Source organism: Protomyctophum parallelum, assembly GCF_964188405.1.
Source record: "Protomyctophum parallelum genome assembly, chromosome: 7".
Taxonomy (NCBI): Eukaryota; Metazoa; Chordata; class Actinopteri; order Myctophiformes; family Myctophidae; genus Protomyctophum; species Protomyctophum parallelum.
The window spans coordinates 47,671,942-47,686,425 of record NC_139705.1 but is presented as its reverse complement, the minus strand read 5'-3'; the positions used below and the strand labels follow the sequence as shown (position 1 = coordinate 47,686,425).

General features: G+C 41.3%; 1 protein-coding gene and 1 pseudogene across 2 annotated transcripts; one reads left to right on the top strand and one right to left on the bottom strand.

Moving 5' to 3' along the window:
• Positions 1 to 1,771: 1,771 nt before the first annotated feature.
• Positions 1,772 to 6,714, top strand: cntd1 (cyclin N-terminal domain containing 1; the record flags this gene model as incomplete). The annotated part of the gene is made up of 7 exons (XM_083769870.1): positions 1,772 to 1,778; positions 3,400 to 3,475; positions 3,554 to 3,725; positions 3,825 to 3,987; positions 4,896 to 5,040; positions 5,647 to 5,743; positions 6,601 to 6,714. The coding sequence occupies 7 exons, from the start codon at positions 1,772 to 1,774 to the stop codon at positions 6,712 to 6,714; spliced, it is 774 nt and encodes a 257-aa protein (XP_083625996.1).
• A 3,556-nt stretch (positions 6,715 to 10,270) lies between these two features.
• On the bottom strand, positions 10,271 to 11,375 carry LOC310862134 (COP9 signalosome complex subunit 3-like; annotated as a pseudogene). The gene has a single exon. The product of its transcript is annotated as a COP9 signalosome complex subunit 3-like (transcript).
• Between the last annotated feature and the right edge of the window lie 3,109 nt (positions 11,376 to 14,484).

Genomic DNA, 14,484 nt, shown 5'->3' with positions numbered 1-14,484 from the left:
CAGCAGTAATGTTACCTCCATCACAGGAGTTAGGTGTTATTAATGATGCTAATTAAGTCTTTGTTCTATTTAGTGCAGGAGAATACAGTGAGGCAACATCTATGGCCAACATGCACAACAATAGCAGCACATCCTGACTCTCTTTGACCTCAATGGAACACAACATAAATCCTTAGTGTATCATGAGTAACACCTGTGAAGGAAGAAGTAACATTACACAAATACACTAAAATGGCAAAAAAAGAAAAAAGAAAGTCTGTATGTGTTCCATTGGGACGTTGTGTGTGATTTATTACACACATTACAACATTGCAATGTTGCAAATGCACCCACAACTTCAGTTTATCTAATTCAGTAGTTCTCAACCTGTGGGTCGGGACCCACACATTATTTGTGTTTTAGGATTTAAAAGGCTTTTTCTTTTAAAGAATCAGCCTCAGGTCTAAATGGGTTAATATGACACATTGTTTTCTCACTCAACAGTAAAACAAACCAATATCTGCACGTTTCTAAAGTGACCATTTAAATCATTTTAAGACATGTTTAATGCCTCTAAAAAATTATAAAGACCATTACTGCATCAAAAGTAATACAAAACTATAGGCTACTATAAAGCATGGTCAAACATTGGCCAAATTGTTAAAAGGATCCCTGGCTAATAAGACAAATTGTATTTGCAATTTAATGCACTTTACATTTGAAACTAATCTCAAAGTGCTATATGCCTACAATCAGGTAAAATATTATAAAATGCAAATCACAGTAATGTTGAATGTGTTCAAGATTACTGTTGATAGGAATTGAGGATGCAATAACTTGTGCAAGTGGAATTAGAACAGTAGGCCTATAAACAGCTAGGTGTACATTATAGCCTACTCTTGAGTTTCAATCTCCATCACAAAGGTGCATAAAACATATCAGCCTTTGGAGTTCATCATCCTAATACCTCAATGTTAATTGGCCTAAGGATTCAAGGAATATTGGAAACTTCAAGAAAGTTGTTTTCTAATTGTACACTTGTACAGTGCGATATTTGACAACCCAGAGCTATTTTCTATAAACCCCTAGTGAGTGATCATGCTGACCACGAATATACAGTCATATATAGAAGAAAGCCTGATAAAAATGTATTTGACAGGGTTGCCTATGTGTTTTTTTAACTAAAGATTTATTTATATTTTATTTTTGAGGGGCCCTCCTATACACAGGTTTAATATGTTTGTCTTGTCTAGACAAACATTAAAAACGCCATTGACAATGGACAGAGTTTAATGTTTGTTTTGTCTCCAAACACAAACATTTAATGCCATTAATATTATCCTACTGTTTCTCTTTGCTACAGTCTGGTAGTCCCCCCGGACGTTCTATAGTGGGAGACAAACAGGTGCAACATCCAAATGATTCCCTTTCGAACCGTTTAAAGTACAACAGCGCCATCTTTTGGGAATTGTTAATTTGGATAATTCGACACAAATGTTGTGAACAATTTGGTCTTTACCTTAATTTACCTGGTCTTTAGGGTATTTTGTTTTTGACCAGACCAGGTCATTATTAGTAAACACAACCGCAAACGCAAATTTAGTTAGGTCTCTGACGGTTGCTCACCCTGGAAATGGCGAAGTCATTTCTGTGTTCCCAAAGCCCAAGTCTCAAGTTTGGTGAAACGTCTTGTGAGATGTTGTCGGACGTCCTCGTGGTTGTTAACAAGCAAAACAAAGATAGCCTCAGCAGCTTGTTAAAATGTAACGGTGCTTTTAAAGACAACGCGAAGATGATTGGTGAGTAACATTATGATTGAGGGCGAATTTAATGTCCTTACTTGTTGAAGTTCTTGTGGCATCCGCATGCGGGCATGCCATGCCACAAGACAGTTAGTTAGGCTTGCTATTTTCAGAAATGTTCGACCCCCTCATTCTGGGGACTGCCCTAAAGCCTTAGCTAATGTATAGATCGAGTAGCCCTGAAAAATGACTGTGGAATAGGGTGACCAGATGTGACTGTCCCTCTTTGCGTGGGACAAGACTTTTCAGGCGTCCCACAAATTGAGACCCTGTCCCACATTGTGACTGGCAGGCATCAGTGTTCAAATGCCTTAATAGTTAGTCCCCTATAGTCTCTTGCTGCAAGATGTGTTTTAAGCCTGTTAAAATATCATAAAAATAAAGCATGATTTTTAAACAAGATGTGACAGTGAGACACCAGAGGAGTTAGCCAATAGGCCTATGGTCGAATATGACATCAAGGCATGTAATAGCAACTCTAGTAAGTTAACTTGCTAACCCGGTACTCCAGTATCGCTGGTATAAGTATAAGCGATACTTGGAGGACCTGGTCACCCTGGAACCATGGCTTGAATTTATATGCTAACTTCTAAAGACAAGTGATTCTCAACCTTTATCATTTCAAGGAGGACCCCGAGTTTGTATGGAACTATAGGCCACAGACAGCACGACACTAAGCTTTAAGCTATGACACTACCATTTTCTTCTCCTCGGTTATTTTAACTCAGAGTGTACTAATGGAACAAATTGGTGTCAATTTGATGCCATTGTTCCAGTGTACAAATGGAACCAAACTCTCCTCCTGAGTTACATATCCAGAGTTCCCACATAAGGGCCCATTTATGGTTCCTATTCATTATTTAGCCGGGGCACCAATAAGGACTGGAGGTTCTGGAGGTGTAATTGTAAAAATGTAATGGTATGGAAGTACATTTACACATGTGGACTGAACTGGCTTTTATAAACAAGATGATTTGAAGAAAAGAGAACTTTAGGAATCTTGAAACTCGGCATGAAATTACATGACTTACAGTCTTACACAAATGAACGGCCTAGACCAGATCTTTAAGAAACAGGTACTTAACAAAGCCCTGTGTATCCGATCTGATGCTGCTCACCCACTATACGGAGAGTACATCCTTCTCCCATCCGGCCTTCGCTTGCGAGCCCCCTGTGCCACAAAAAACAGGCACAAACATTCCTTTGTCCCGGTCTCTATTCACACACTGAATGCTGCTGTGCGTAGATCGAGGATATAACCTTATGATGAGCACTTTTACTTTACTTTTTACTGTATTATCTTGTGCCTATGTCTATGCACACGCACTTTTATGACCTATCGCATAGCACTTTAAACGCCTGCACTTTAATGGTTGTGTGCACCTTTTACTCTGGTATCCGCTATGTGAACTGTTTGTTGTCTGTACTGTTTCATTCATTGTTTAATGTACTGTCTATGCTGCAACCCAATTTGCCCTTCGGGGACACTAAATAAACTTGAACCTTGAACCTTGAACCTTGAACCTTGAACCTTACACCATAATATTATTATTACAATGCAGTTATCTACTTGGCTACTGTATGGTCACCTGATTCTCTTCCCCACTGTGCCTCCCAGAATGCATCTTCCTGATGACGGAGCAGTTGAAACTTGATCCCATGGCTGGATACCATGCCATTGAAATACTTGAAAGGTAAGGTGAAAAATGATCAATAATGTAGCTTCTATTCTATCATACTATTTGCCTTTATCCAAACCACTGTCCCTCCAGGTTCATGATCAAGCACCTTGCCGATTTGTTCACTACTCTGAGAGCTCAAGGAGCTCCTGCAGATCAGCCAATAAACCACGAGGATGTTGTTTTTGAAAAGCTGAGGAACGAATACACACTGATTGTCTTCTCTTGTGTACAGATTGCAAGTAAACTGTCTTTGCACACTAATGTAAGTTATTGTGACACGTCCCACAATTCACCAACTTTCAAGGTCTTGTACATCTTTACCAGGCTTCGAGTTCTAAAATAGAATTTTCTCTTTGTCAAGATTATTGACCTCAATATTGGGGTGCGGTTTCTTCACTCGATGGGCCAAACAGTCTCCAAGCAAGCCCTTCTGGAGTCAGAATTAATGATCTTGAAAACACTTGAATTCAATCTAAATGTCCCAAGTGCTCTGACATCTGTGGAAACTCTTTTGGAGGTGCTTGGTAAGCTATCACGTCTTGACACAATTTAGCCTACACAAAGTAACAGGATGTGTCAATTTGTCTCATTGACATTGTGTACTTAGGGGGATGTGACTAATTGTCTTAAGGCTCATACATAAGTCTGGGTTTTCGGTGGTGAGGTGACCACCGAACTACAACATGACGTCACGAGCCGCAGTGAAGAGCAAACCACCGCCACCGCTCCAGCCCTTCTCTCAGTTTTTACTCACCACCGCTCAACGTTATTTCAGCTCCGGTGGTCAGCTCACCACCGGAGCGTTGGTCACCTCTCCACCGAAAATCCAGACTACGTATGAGCCTTTATACGATGATAAGCCAAACTAGGTGCACCCAGCAAACCTCAAAAGCTCTGTCAGGAGGCATGAAATAATAATAGTAATAATAATAACAGTGACGTCTGTTCTATCTACAGCCATGAAAGCGTGTGCATCGTATCTGTTGTCTTGCTCCCTCTCCTGCTATAATTAACTAATTGATTAATAATTAATAATAATCAGAGTGACTTACAAGAGTCAGCGAGATCGGAATAAGCTTAGCTGAGTAAGCATTAACTCTTTCACTCTGCTTTGCTGCATGAGTGTTGGCACTGTAAACTCTGTAAAAGTGTGTAAAGACTCACCTTAAGACAGTCTTGAGTTTAATGTGCAATTTTGGGGGTTCGTGGTCACAAATTGATAATTGCTCTGCAATCATTAATTTGTTTTCTAAATGACAGTTGAATAATGAATGTCCTTGGCCTGTTGGCAGCGTGTACAATAAATATGACATTACTATGTGACGCACAGACAGACGGGGCAAATGCCTGATCTCCTGGTGAAAAAAAAAATCATAACTTTAATCATATAGAAAGCAGCCACATTGATATGGAAAAACGTGTACTTTCATAGGACACAACGAGTCATCGATCCCTGTTGAGCGTCTACATCCACTGTGCTGCCATGTTCTCAAGTTCACTTGCCTAGAGAAGACTGCCATCTATGACTCCCTGCTAATGGCCACCACTGAGTGCCTCACTCCATCTAGAGAGCAGAGGTAATACCCTTTTATATTTATGAATGGTTGCATGCTGCAAAGTTTGGATGATTTGGGGGGGCATAAGCTTAATTTAAACTCCATCACATGTTTCCAGTTTTTCATGAGTCTATGAGGTGACAGTACTTCATTAGACACCCTGGAGTCGTTTTCATGTGCAATGGTGTATTTACTTTGTATTTAGGGTTTCTTCCTGGAGGCTGAACCCTTAACAGCCAAACGGGCCAATGAAATAAACAGTAATATAGTGACCCCCGCTTTATCATACAACTACAGCTGTGGGTGTGGCTTCAGTTCAGGTGTATCACCACCAAACCAGGCATACTTAATGAACTGGTGGGCGTGCCCACATAAAAACAACATTTTAACAAATACTGTACACTTTTTGGAAATAAATATACCTCATTATATAACAATAAGACCTGATGATCATGTTTTAGGGTGGAAAAAAACCCACACACAATAAATTAAACAATCGAATACCGTGTAACTGGACGCAGTGTGTACTACTACTACTACTACAGTATATGTATATTACAGATACATCATTGTCTTCCTATAGTATTAGAATGATTTATATGCTGTATATGTATTTCTTTTAAACAGAGAGAAATTTGTACCTGTGACTAAAGACTGTATGCTTCTCAGCGTTGGCGTGATCGCAGTGGCTACATACATCCTCAACATCAGCAAATGGGAACAGGTGAAACATTCAGCATAACCATTTACATGAATGGTCGATTATTTCTCTTCGTTGTTATTGTTGTCACCTTTACAACAAGGTATAACTTGCAAGGATTGTGCAATTGTGGAATGAGCATTGCAACACAGCTAAGTGTGTGGGTAGTGCCGCAAAATCCTCCAATATGCTTCTGTTGGTAATCGCTCTCGTTGTGAGTGACCTGCAGGTGTGTTTATCTTGAAATCTGATTGGATTGGATTACCATGACTCTTAATGAGTGCATTCATGCTTGATGTACCCCAACCATTTCAATGACCGTACCTCTTACATCTAAACTCAGCACAAAAAGTTCGGAAACGTAACTTTGGTCGGTTATTTCTCCCCTTTAATAATACCAATTGGTATTGTATTGTATATAGTTTCTACAACGAGGTATAGCTTGTAAGGATCGGGCAATCCTGGCATGAGCAACACAGGTCCTAAACATGTGGGTAGCGCCTTCAAACATTTGCAAATGGTTGGTATTCACCCTAGTTTTGAGCTTATTATTGATTGTACTCTCCCACAGTGATAAAGAAAGGAACGGCATATGTTGGCCACTTCATTAATTTTATACTAAGTTTTATAGGGAACTCAGTATCATCTGGAAGATCAATACGCAGCCACAACATGTTGGTATGGTAGGGGCAGTATCTGCAGGCAAGACATAACTTGTCGTGATTGAAGGCAATCTGTGTCCGTGGACAAATGCATATTAATTGGGGGTCCTTGACTTTAAACATTAGGAAGCACGGCCAAATAAGCAACTACATTTTTCAGAAAACAAGCCCATGCTTATAATAAGCATGGCACTTACTCTTTCTTTTCATGCATGACAGGTGGTGGAAGAGCTGAGCTACATCACCGGGATTTCCCAGCAGAGCATCACTGATTTCACTCATGTGACAGTGATGCACATCACAAAAACAAGTACTCCTGTCACTTCAGCTTGACTCACCTTTCATCCACTGGAAATACTGTATATTTGTGCTGTTTTGGCCAAATTGAACTTTATAGACAATTTTTGTCATGGTCACTGGTTATGTGCAACAGATGATTGCCTTTGGAAAGGCAGGTAGGTAGCCTATTCATTGAAATACCTGTGTAATTAATTTATGTTTAAATGGTGCCAGAAAAGCAAACTACCTTTTTTCCCCCAAGGAGGACAGCTGAGTTCTAAAACAGCTTGCATTTGATTTATTTGATTTTATCTATATTCTAAATGACACTTAATCACATTTGTTGTGTTCGTAGTAGATTTTACAAATCTATTTGTTATATTTGTAAATAAAAAATAAACATGTTTAAATGTGACTTCCATTGAAAATTAATTGTGAGAGCAGCGAGCTTGTAGATAGGCTATATTTGCGGTTTTCATAGCTATAGCTTCTATTTCAAAATCGGTGAGAAATGTGGGTATTGTTTAAAAAAATATTCCTACCCATTACTGGGACATGTGAGAATGGTCCAGTGAAGGCAGTCTACTCTAATTGCGTCAACTGCCCATTGTGGGAGTGTGCTATATTTATTTATTGTACCCTCTATCACTAACGCTGGCTGGGTGAAATACACCCGAACACCTAGCCTGGTTACCGCTCTGCCGAACACCTGCCTGTAGAAAAGGACCCACCCACGTCAGAGATCAGCAACATTAAGAAAATCACATAAACATAAATGTCATGTGTTCAAATGTTAGTGTTCTAGGGTTAAGAGCATCACAGTCTCAGACCCTGGACTCTTAGGCCTTGTCCACATGTATCCGGGTAAACGGATAAACAGATACATTTTTATATGCGTTTTGGGGGGGTCGCCCACACGCAAACGCATTTTTGGTCCATATAAACGCATCTTTTGGAAAACTCCTGCCACAGTGTATTTTTTAAAAACTCCGCCTGTGTGTTCCCTGTGTGGACAATGTAAACGGAGTTTTGCATGGGTCTTGCCATTGGTCATATGGACAGAGAGATAAAAAAAAAAAAAACGTGTCGTATGGACAGAGAGATTTAAAAAAACTAAAACGAAAAAGCTACGTTTATGTAGGTGTGGATGAAGCCTTAAAAGGATCACATGGCTAATAAGCCTCATGCCTGGCCCTTAATACATGCCCTGTATAACTAGAGCAATTTTAGCGTATTATATAAGGCTTATTGGCCAGGGATCCTTTTAAGATAGGCCTAAGAACCTTTTTATGGAAAGCTTTTTCTGTATTCATTATTGTCAGCAATATTCAATTTGATTTGATTACCATTTTTGTCCCCCTTTAGCACTGACTGTTTCTTTATGGGGTTTTTTTAGGCCTCTCCTATGTCCAGCTTTGAGGGTTTGTTCAGACACAAACATTGTCCTAACACAAACACAACATTGAATGCCATTGAGTTGACAATGAATGGACAGTTTTAAGTGTTTCAAGCGCAAACTGTTCTTGGCACTTCAGCGCCACTAGAGGGCTCCAGAGCACTCTACAGCACCTGTGCCCCAGGTTAATATGATCTCCAAGTTGTTCCAGTTACAACCTCCCCACCCCACCTGAGCCTCGTCTGCAATCACCTGATGAGCCTACAAGAGCCAGGCCTGTCTGCAGCTCGTCGCCAGACGCCAGTTCTTCTACGTTGTTAAAGTTAGACAGCCACTGCCAGACATAGGTCCTCAGAGTTAGACAGTTACCCCCCCCCCCCCCCCCCCCCATGAAAAGTGCAGTATGCTACAGATTAAATGCATTGTATATGAAGGCTTCTCGACTCTCGAGTATTCTAATAATCGAAAACTATATAATGCACTTATAAGGCATTAACAGTTGAATTATGCATAACAACTTGTAACAATGTTCATGAAGTATTATAACTTATAATTGATAAGTGCTGGTCATAATGCATTCACATTTATGAAGCATTCTAAATGTGCTGTTCCACTGGGCTTATGCATTATGACCAGCACTTATGTAAGGCATAATGTATGGCTGAGTGGTCATTGTTTATAGATAAATCACAGACAGGCTGATTAACCATCGACGCAAAGCGGAGCCCTAATGTGTTTGTCCTTCCAAGGCAAAATGAGAAGTCACACTTGGACACACAGTAAGGTAAGGTGACACCATAAGGGACTAACTATGACCACCAGTACTTGTATTTTGTCCATCACATACGTAAAAGATGTCCAGGGCACCATGGGATTTAATGAAAAAGGTGCACCGTTGGCATCCAATGCAGGTACTGTACGTCGAAACCTCATGTGCCGTCATGAATCAGGCGTAAACAAATCAGTCAGCTCCATATACTGTATGGGCACAGAATATACTGATGGCATCGGCGATCTTCATATACGCACATAAAAGTGCATGTGACCATGCCAGTGTTGTCAGTCATCTATGACATGACTCAAACCCCGATCAGAGCTCCATTTGACTTTTACATTAAACATTTTAAGTTGAATATTTAAAAGAAAAGAAAGTGTGTGGCCTTCTGGCAGTATTCACAATAAATCTGGCACTGACCAAAGTCACCAAACCCCTTTTACAGACTTATCTAGACATCTGCAGAGCCAAGATCTTGAGGATCTTGAAATCCCCATGCGAACGGCATGGCTCCAATTTAGATCTGGGACTAGTTCACATGGCCAGGCTGTGACATCAGTCGTCTATGACGTATTTACTGTATGAAGTATGATTCCAAATTTGGGCAATGTTTCAGACTATCCAAGCCCCTTTTTTTATATAGCCTACATTAATTGGTGACGGTAAAATGATGTGTTTTTTTATATCCATTATATTATTGTACAATTATAATATTGATAAAAAGTCTAATCTTGCTATTTGCAAGATTATCTCCTGACAAACACACACCAGACCCTCGTATAAACAGCTAGCATCCCCTGCAAAGCCACTGTCCTAATGTCTAATAATGGTGTGGCTGCGAGTGGTTCTCAGACTTCATGTGGCCAGTTTGTGATCTCAGTGATCTATGACTGATCTGACGTATTGGGCTGTATTTGAAATACATGTATTTGAAATACGTATTTGAAATACTTTTTTTGTATTTTGTAATTTGTATTTCGCTGGGATGGAAGATGTATTTTGTATTTTGAATGTATTTTAGATACATTTTTTGACCCAGTATTTGTATTTTGTATCAAAATACATTTTCAATGTATTTTGCCCATCTCTGCGTATGACTATATTTGGGCAAGGTTTCATACTGATCTGAGCCACACCCATTTGCTTCCATTATTATATTTTAGCCTCCTTGACCTTGTGGCAAAGATACATGGTGCTGATCGTTCCAGGGGTTTCGTGTTATTAGCCTTGGTTAGGCAGACAAACAAACCTGTCTCACATGCAGTGCACGCTCCTCTTAGAGAGAGCCACAGCATTAAAAAAAAAAGTTTCTTCCTTCCCACCTCTGTGCCTCTCAAGTAGTAACTTGATGTTTTGCTACGGACCGCCAAAAACATGCAGAATGAGGATCGTTAATTTGGTTCTTTCCTGGCAAGTGAGTCTTGAACAGAACAGGATCTTTATGTCCATTCACTACCTTTACTTCCAATCTTCCTCCTGATTCCCCATACTCTTTCGCACAAATGATTCGGTCGTTGTGATCTCCTGATCCATTCGCTTTAGTATCTCATCCAGCTCTTTGCACTTCATCATCTCTTGGTCGATTTTGTGGAGCATTGCAGGGTTATTGTACTTTTCGGGGTTGTCAAGGAAGCAGACCATACCATCCTTTTTGTTGATGGTGGCATAGATCTCGCCGTCTTCAATCATGTTCAAGACATATTTCTCAGCTTCCTGCGGGCCTGACAGCTGCACTCTGCTCGCCATGTCTTGCAGGGAGAGCGTCAGGAAAGTCTTTGTTAGCCTCTGGATGTTCTTCTTATTGAGGGAGTAGAGACACCGCTTGACCAGGTCCGTGGTGTTGTCTTGCTTGAACGTGTCGCTGTGTTTGTTGACCAGGCTGCGGAGCTCAGCGTGGTTGTTGGTGGTGTACACCTGGGCCAAGTCGTGATACGCGCTGCAAAAGGGCTTGATCCTCACAACGATCTGCGCAGTGTATTTGGGCAGCGTCTGCACTTTGCCATGGAGTATGAGTGACACCAGGATGTACTTTCTATAGGCCTCCTTCATGGTGGGGTGCACTGAACTGGCTGTAATGGTTAATGCCTGTTCATAAAAATACAGTGCTCTTTCATAGTTTTTCAGAGCAATGTAAATCATACCCCCGGAGTTGTAGTACTTCAGAAAGTCCTTGCCGTCGTATTTTGACTTCTCCTTGCATATTTCCATTATATCCTGGTCCAGTATGGACAGGGCCGGCTTGTAACACTTTGCATTCAAGCACAGGGTACACAGGTCTGTATGAACGGAGGTAAGTTGGCTTGGGCTGTTCTGCATTTTAATGATTGCCTGTTTTATTAAGGCTATCCCCCGCAGCGGCTGTTGACGATCTATGAGGGCAGTTGTCAATTTGTGGCAGAGAGTAGCAAATATGTCTGGTGCCTCTCTGATGTGGTCCTCACTACAGACACTCAGGAACTGCTGGACTTTGGACATGAGCATCTCAAAGTCAGGGATGTTTGGCATGGAGAACTTGGTAACGAGAACAGCCAGCACCCCCATGGAGTGTTCCTTCATGTCCAGGACTCCCATCACGTCGTTCAGGGAGGCTATGTGTCTCTGCAGCACCTCAAATTGTTTTTTTATATAATCATAGAGTTTGTCAAGTTTTCTTTCTGCTGCAAACTGCTGTACATTGTTCACAAAGTAATCCAGGCCGTTAGTCATTATTAGTATTTCAGTCGTTACAAACAGAGGCAGTGCAATGCATTGTGAAATCTTTTATACACTTAGATACCTGGTCTGACGTCAAACACAACACAAACGGTTGCTGAGCATGCCTAACAACGCTGATTTGCACAGACGCCCTTGCAGTTCTTCCCTGAGGGTCCTGATCAACATGAGTTAGACCAGTGGTTCCCAAACTGTGGTGCGTACCGTAGGCTACACCCCTTGTGGTCTAATGGTGGTGCTATGGTTTTATTTGAAATATTTTAACCCATTCTGACATGAGATCAGATTCATACGAGGTTTCCGCCGGACACACACTGGTCTGATGAACCCATTCTGACCTGAGATCAGATTCTAAAAATGTCAGTCGCTCTTCGATTTTTCAAAAACAGCAGACCTACAAGCTCGTATCGCGCCACTCGGTGGCGCGATACGAGCTTGTAGATCTGCTATTTTTAAATAGCTAAAGCATAACATGATGCTGACACCAAAATGGGTGCCCGGTCAGAATGGGTTAACATATTATGGCAATATATGGCAAGTATATGCAGAATATAGCCTATATGCTGCATATATATGCCATATTCCAGATTTTCATCCCGCAAATCGTTACACAGTATCTAGTTATGTGCTAAAGATGGATCTGTCTACTCATGTTTATGATACATAGATGCTTATATTTCTAGAGGGTGACCCCATGGATGGGATGGTAACTGATGTCATTTATTTTCTTTATATACGGTACTTTACTGTCCAATATTATTGTGTGTGGGTGTGTGTATGACTGTGAGAGTGTGTGGGGGTGTATGCGTGTGAGTGTGTGCGTGTGTGTGATGCCCCACACGCATATAGACACACATATAGTAGTGGATGTGCCTGCATGCCTAACTGTCATCCTATAGGTGAGCCTGGGTGGGGCACGTCTTGATTTCTCATTGGAGAGCACCTGGGCCCGGTGCCTCCAGTGAGCTATAAAAGCAAGGTCCCTGCCATTCACACGGAGAGATCCAGAGGAGGCAGACCTGCTGCCTCCACTCCCTGCACTAGCCTCCATGTCTCCGTTCATATGTTTGATTATTCTTTCCATCCACACATGCACCACACCATGTATCACACATCCATACACCACACCTACACCACTGATTCACTGACTCCACACCTCATACCTGTTTCCATTATGTTATAGTTCCGTTAATTAAGTTCATGTCTAGTCTATACAATAAATACAGTTTCTTATACTGTTGCGCTGTCTCCTGCCTCCCAATCTTTGCCATAGCATGAGCCAGCTATGACAGTGTGCGTGTGTGTGTGTACACGCGTACGCTCACATAGTGTTTGCATTTTATTATTATCCTGTCTGTGTGTGATCTCCTACAATTATAGCATTTATCTACTGTTTTTACTTTTTATTTACTGAGTTGGCAACACATACTGTAATGTTCAATTGTTTGTCTTTTTGCTTTCTGTATGTCCTTGTCTATTTCTGTTCATGAAAAATGAATAAATTTTAAGTTGAAAAAAAAAAGATGGATCCGTCCGATATTTCATATTCCATCCTTTTATTTTTCTAGAATATTTATCCCGAGATTTTGTAACCCATTTTTCACCCCTGTGTCAATTATCTAATGTGATCCTGGACTCTACACACCCTCTGCCAACCTAGTCCCCATATATGGGGGACATGGGGAGAGCAACAGACTTGAACTCATGCGTCCAAGTTCAAGCTCCTTTACATCTGACAGGGGGAAGTTTCCCTGGTTGGCTAATTGGCTAACATTGGCTTTCAAAGTCTGCAGGTGCAGGATTGGCCCGTTTTGAATGCAGCGTGCAATTTACGTGAAATCACACACTTTCCTACTAGGCTGAGGAATATATCCCACCCTTTTCACATTGGCCTGTTATAGCGCCACCAACAGGTGGATTTTTGCACAACCCATTTTTAGAACAAAATGCAAATCCAATCCAATTGCCATCAAAGGCGTAACAAATGGCACCTTTTTCACATTTGCCTATAGCGCCACCAGGAGGCCACAACCTGACCTGGCCTGGTGGAGACCTGTGCCCCGAGGGGCACTTTTTCTAGTTTGTTATATGTTATAGAGGGAGGGACAGTAAGTTGACAAGAGTCAGAGATAAGTTGCGCTCTGCTCGCGCACTAGTAGGCCATTCATGGTCAACTTGTGTGCGAAGCGCAAGTTTGCAGCTCGTCAGAGTGCATTTCTAGTTTTAAAATCAATGTTCTGCTCGTGCAATTTCAGGGGGCCGTAATTAAAATGAGTGTTCGCCAAAACCACTTACTTCGCTCTCAGATGTGGCAACAATCAGTGCACACAGGTAATGTAGGTGGAAAGTTGCCCATAACATGCTCAACATGACAATGGTGGATTCTTGTGATACAAGGCCTACAAAGAGGATAAGCAAGGCTTTCCATAGAGTTGCAATCAATATTCGTGAGTTATATCTTTGTGGGAGAATATTTGTTTTGAGCTACTGTAGATCTGTCCCAAGATTCAAGATTGGTATTGTTACATCTTGTATGAGTAGGCTACACATATCCAACCCTTGATGCTGAACTGTCAAGCATTCAGGAATTGGGTCCCATTTTTTTTATCTTTGGTATGACTCGACCGGGGATGGAACCCACCCTCCCAGTCTCAGGGTGGACACTCTAACCACAAGGGCACTGAGCTACGTGTTATGTCCAGGGTACTGGGTTGATTTACTACATCCTGGTATTGTTGTTCACGGCAGGTCAAGTATAGTGGCAGTTTGGTACTTATGTCTAGTTATCGCATAGCAACAGTGTAGTGTAGCAAGCAACCCAGGGGTACAAGAGTCTGCAGCTTGTATGAGAGCACAGTTACTCTGCTGCTACTGCCCAGTGCCCTGTCTTAGGCTGTCTATGAACAGCTCTGAATACAGTTATTTAGTACTTTGACACTGT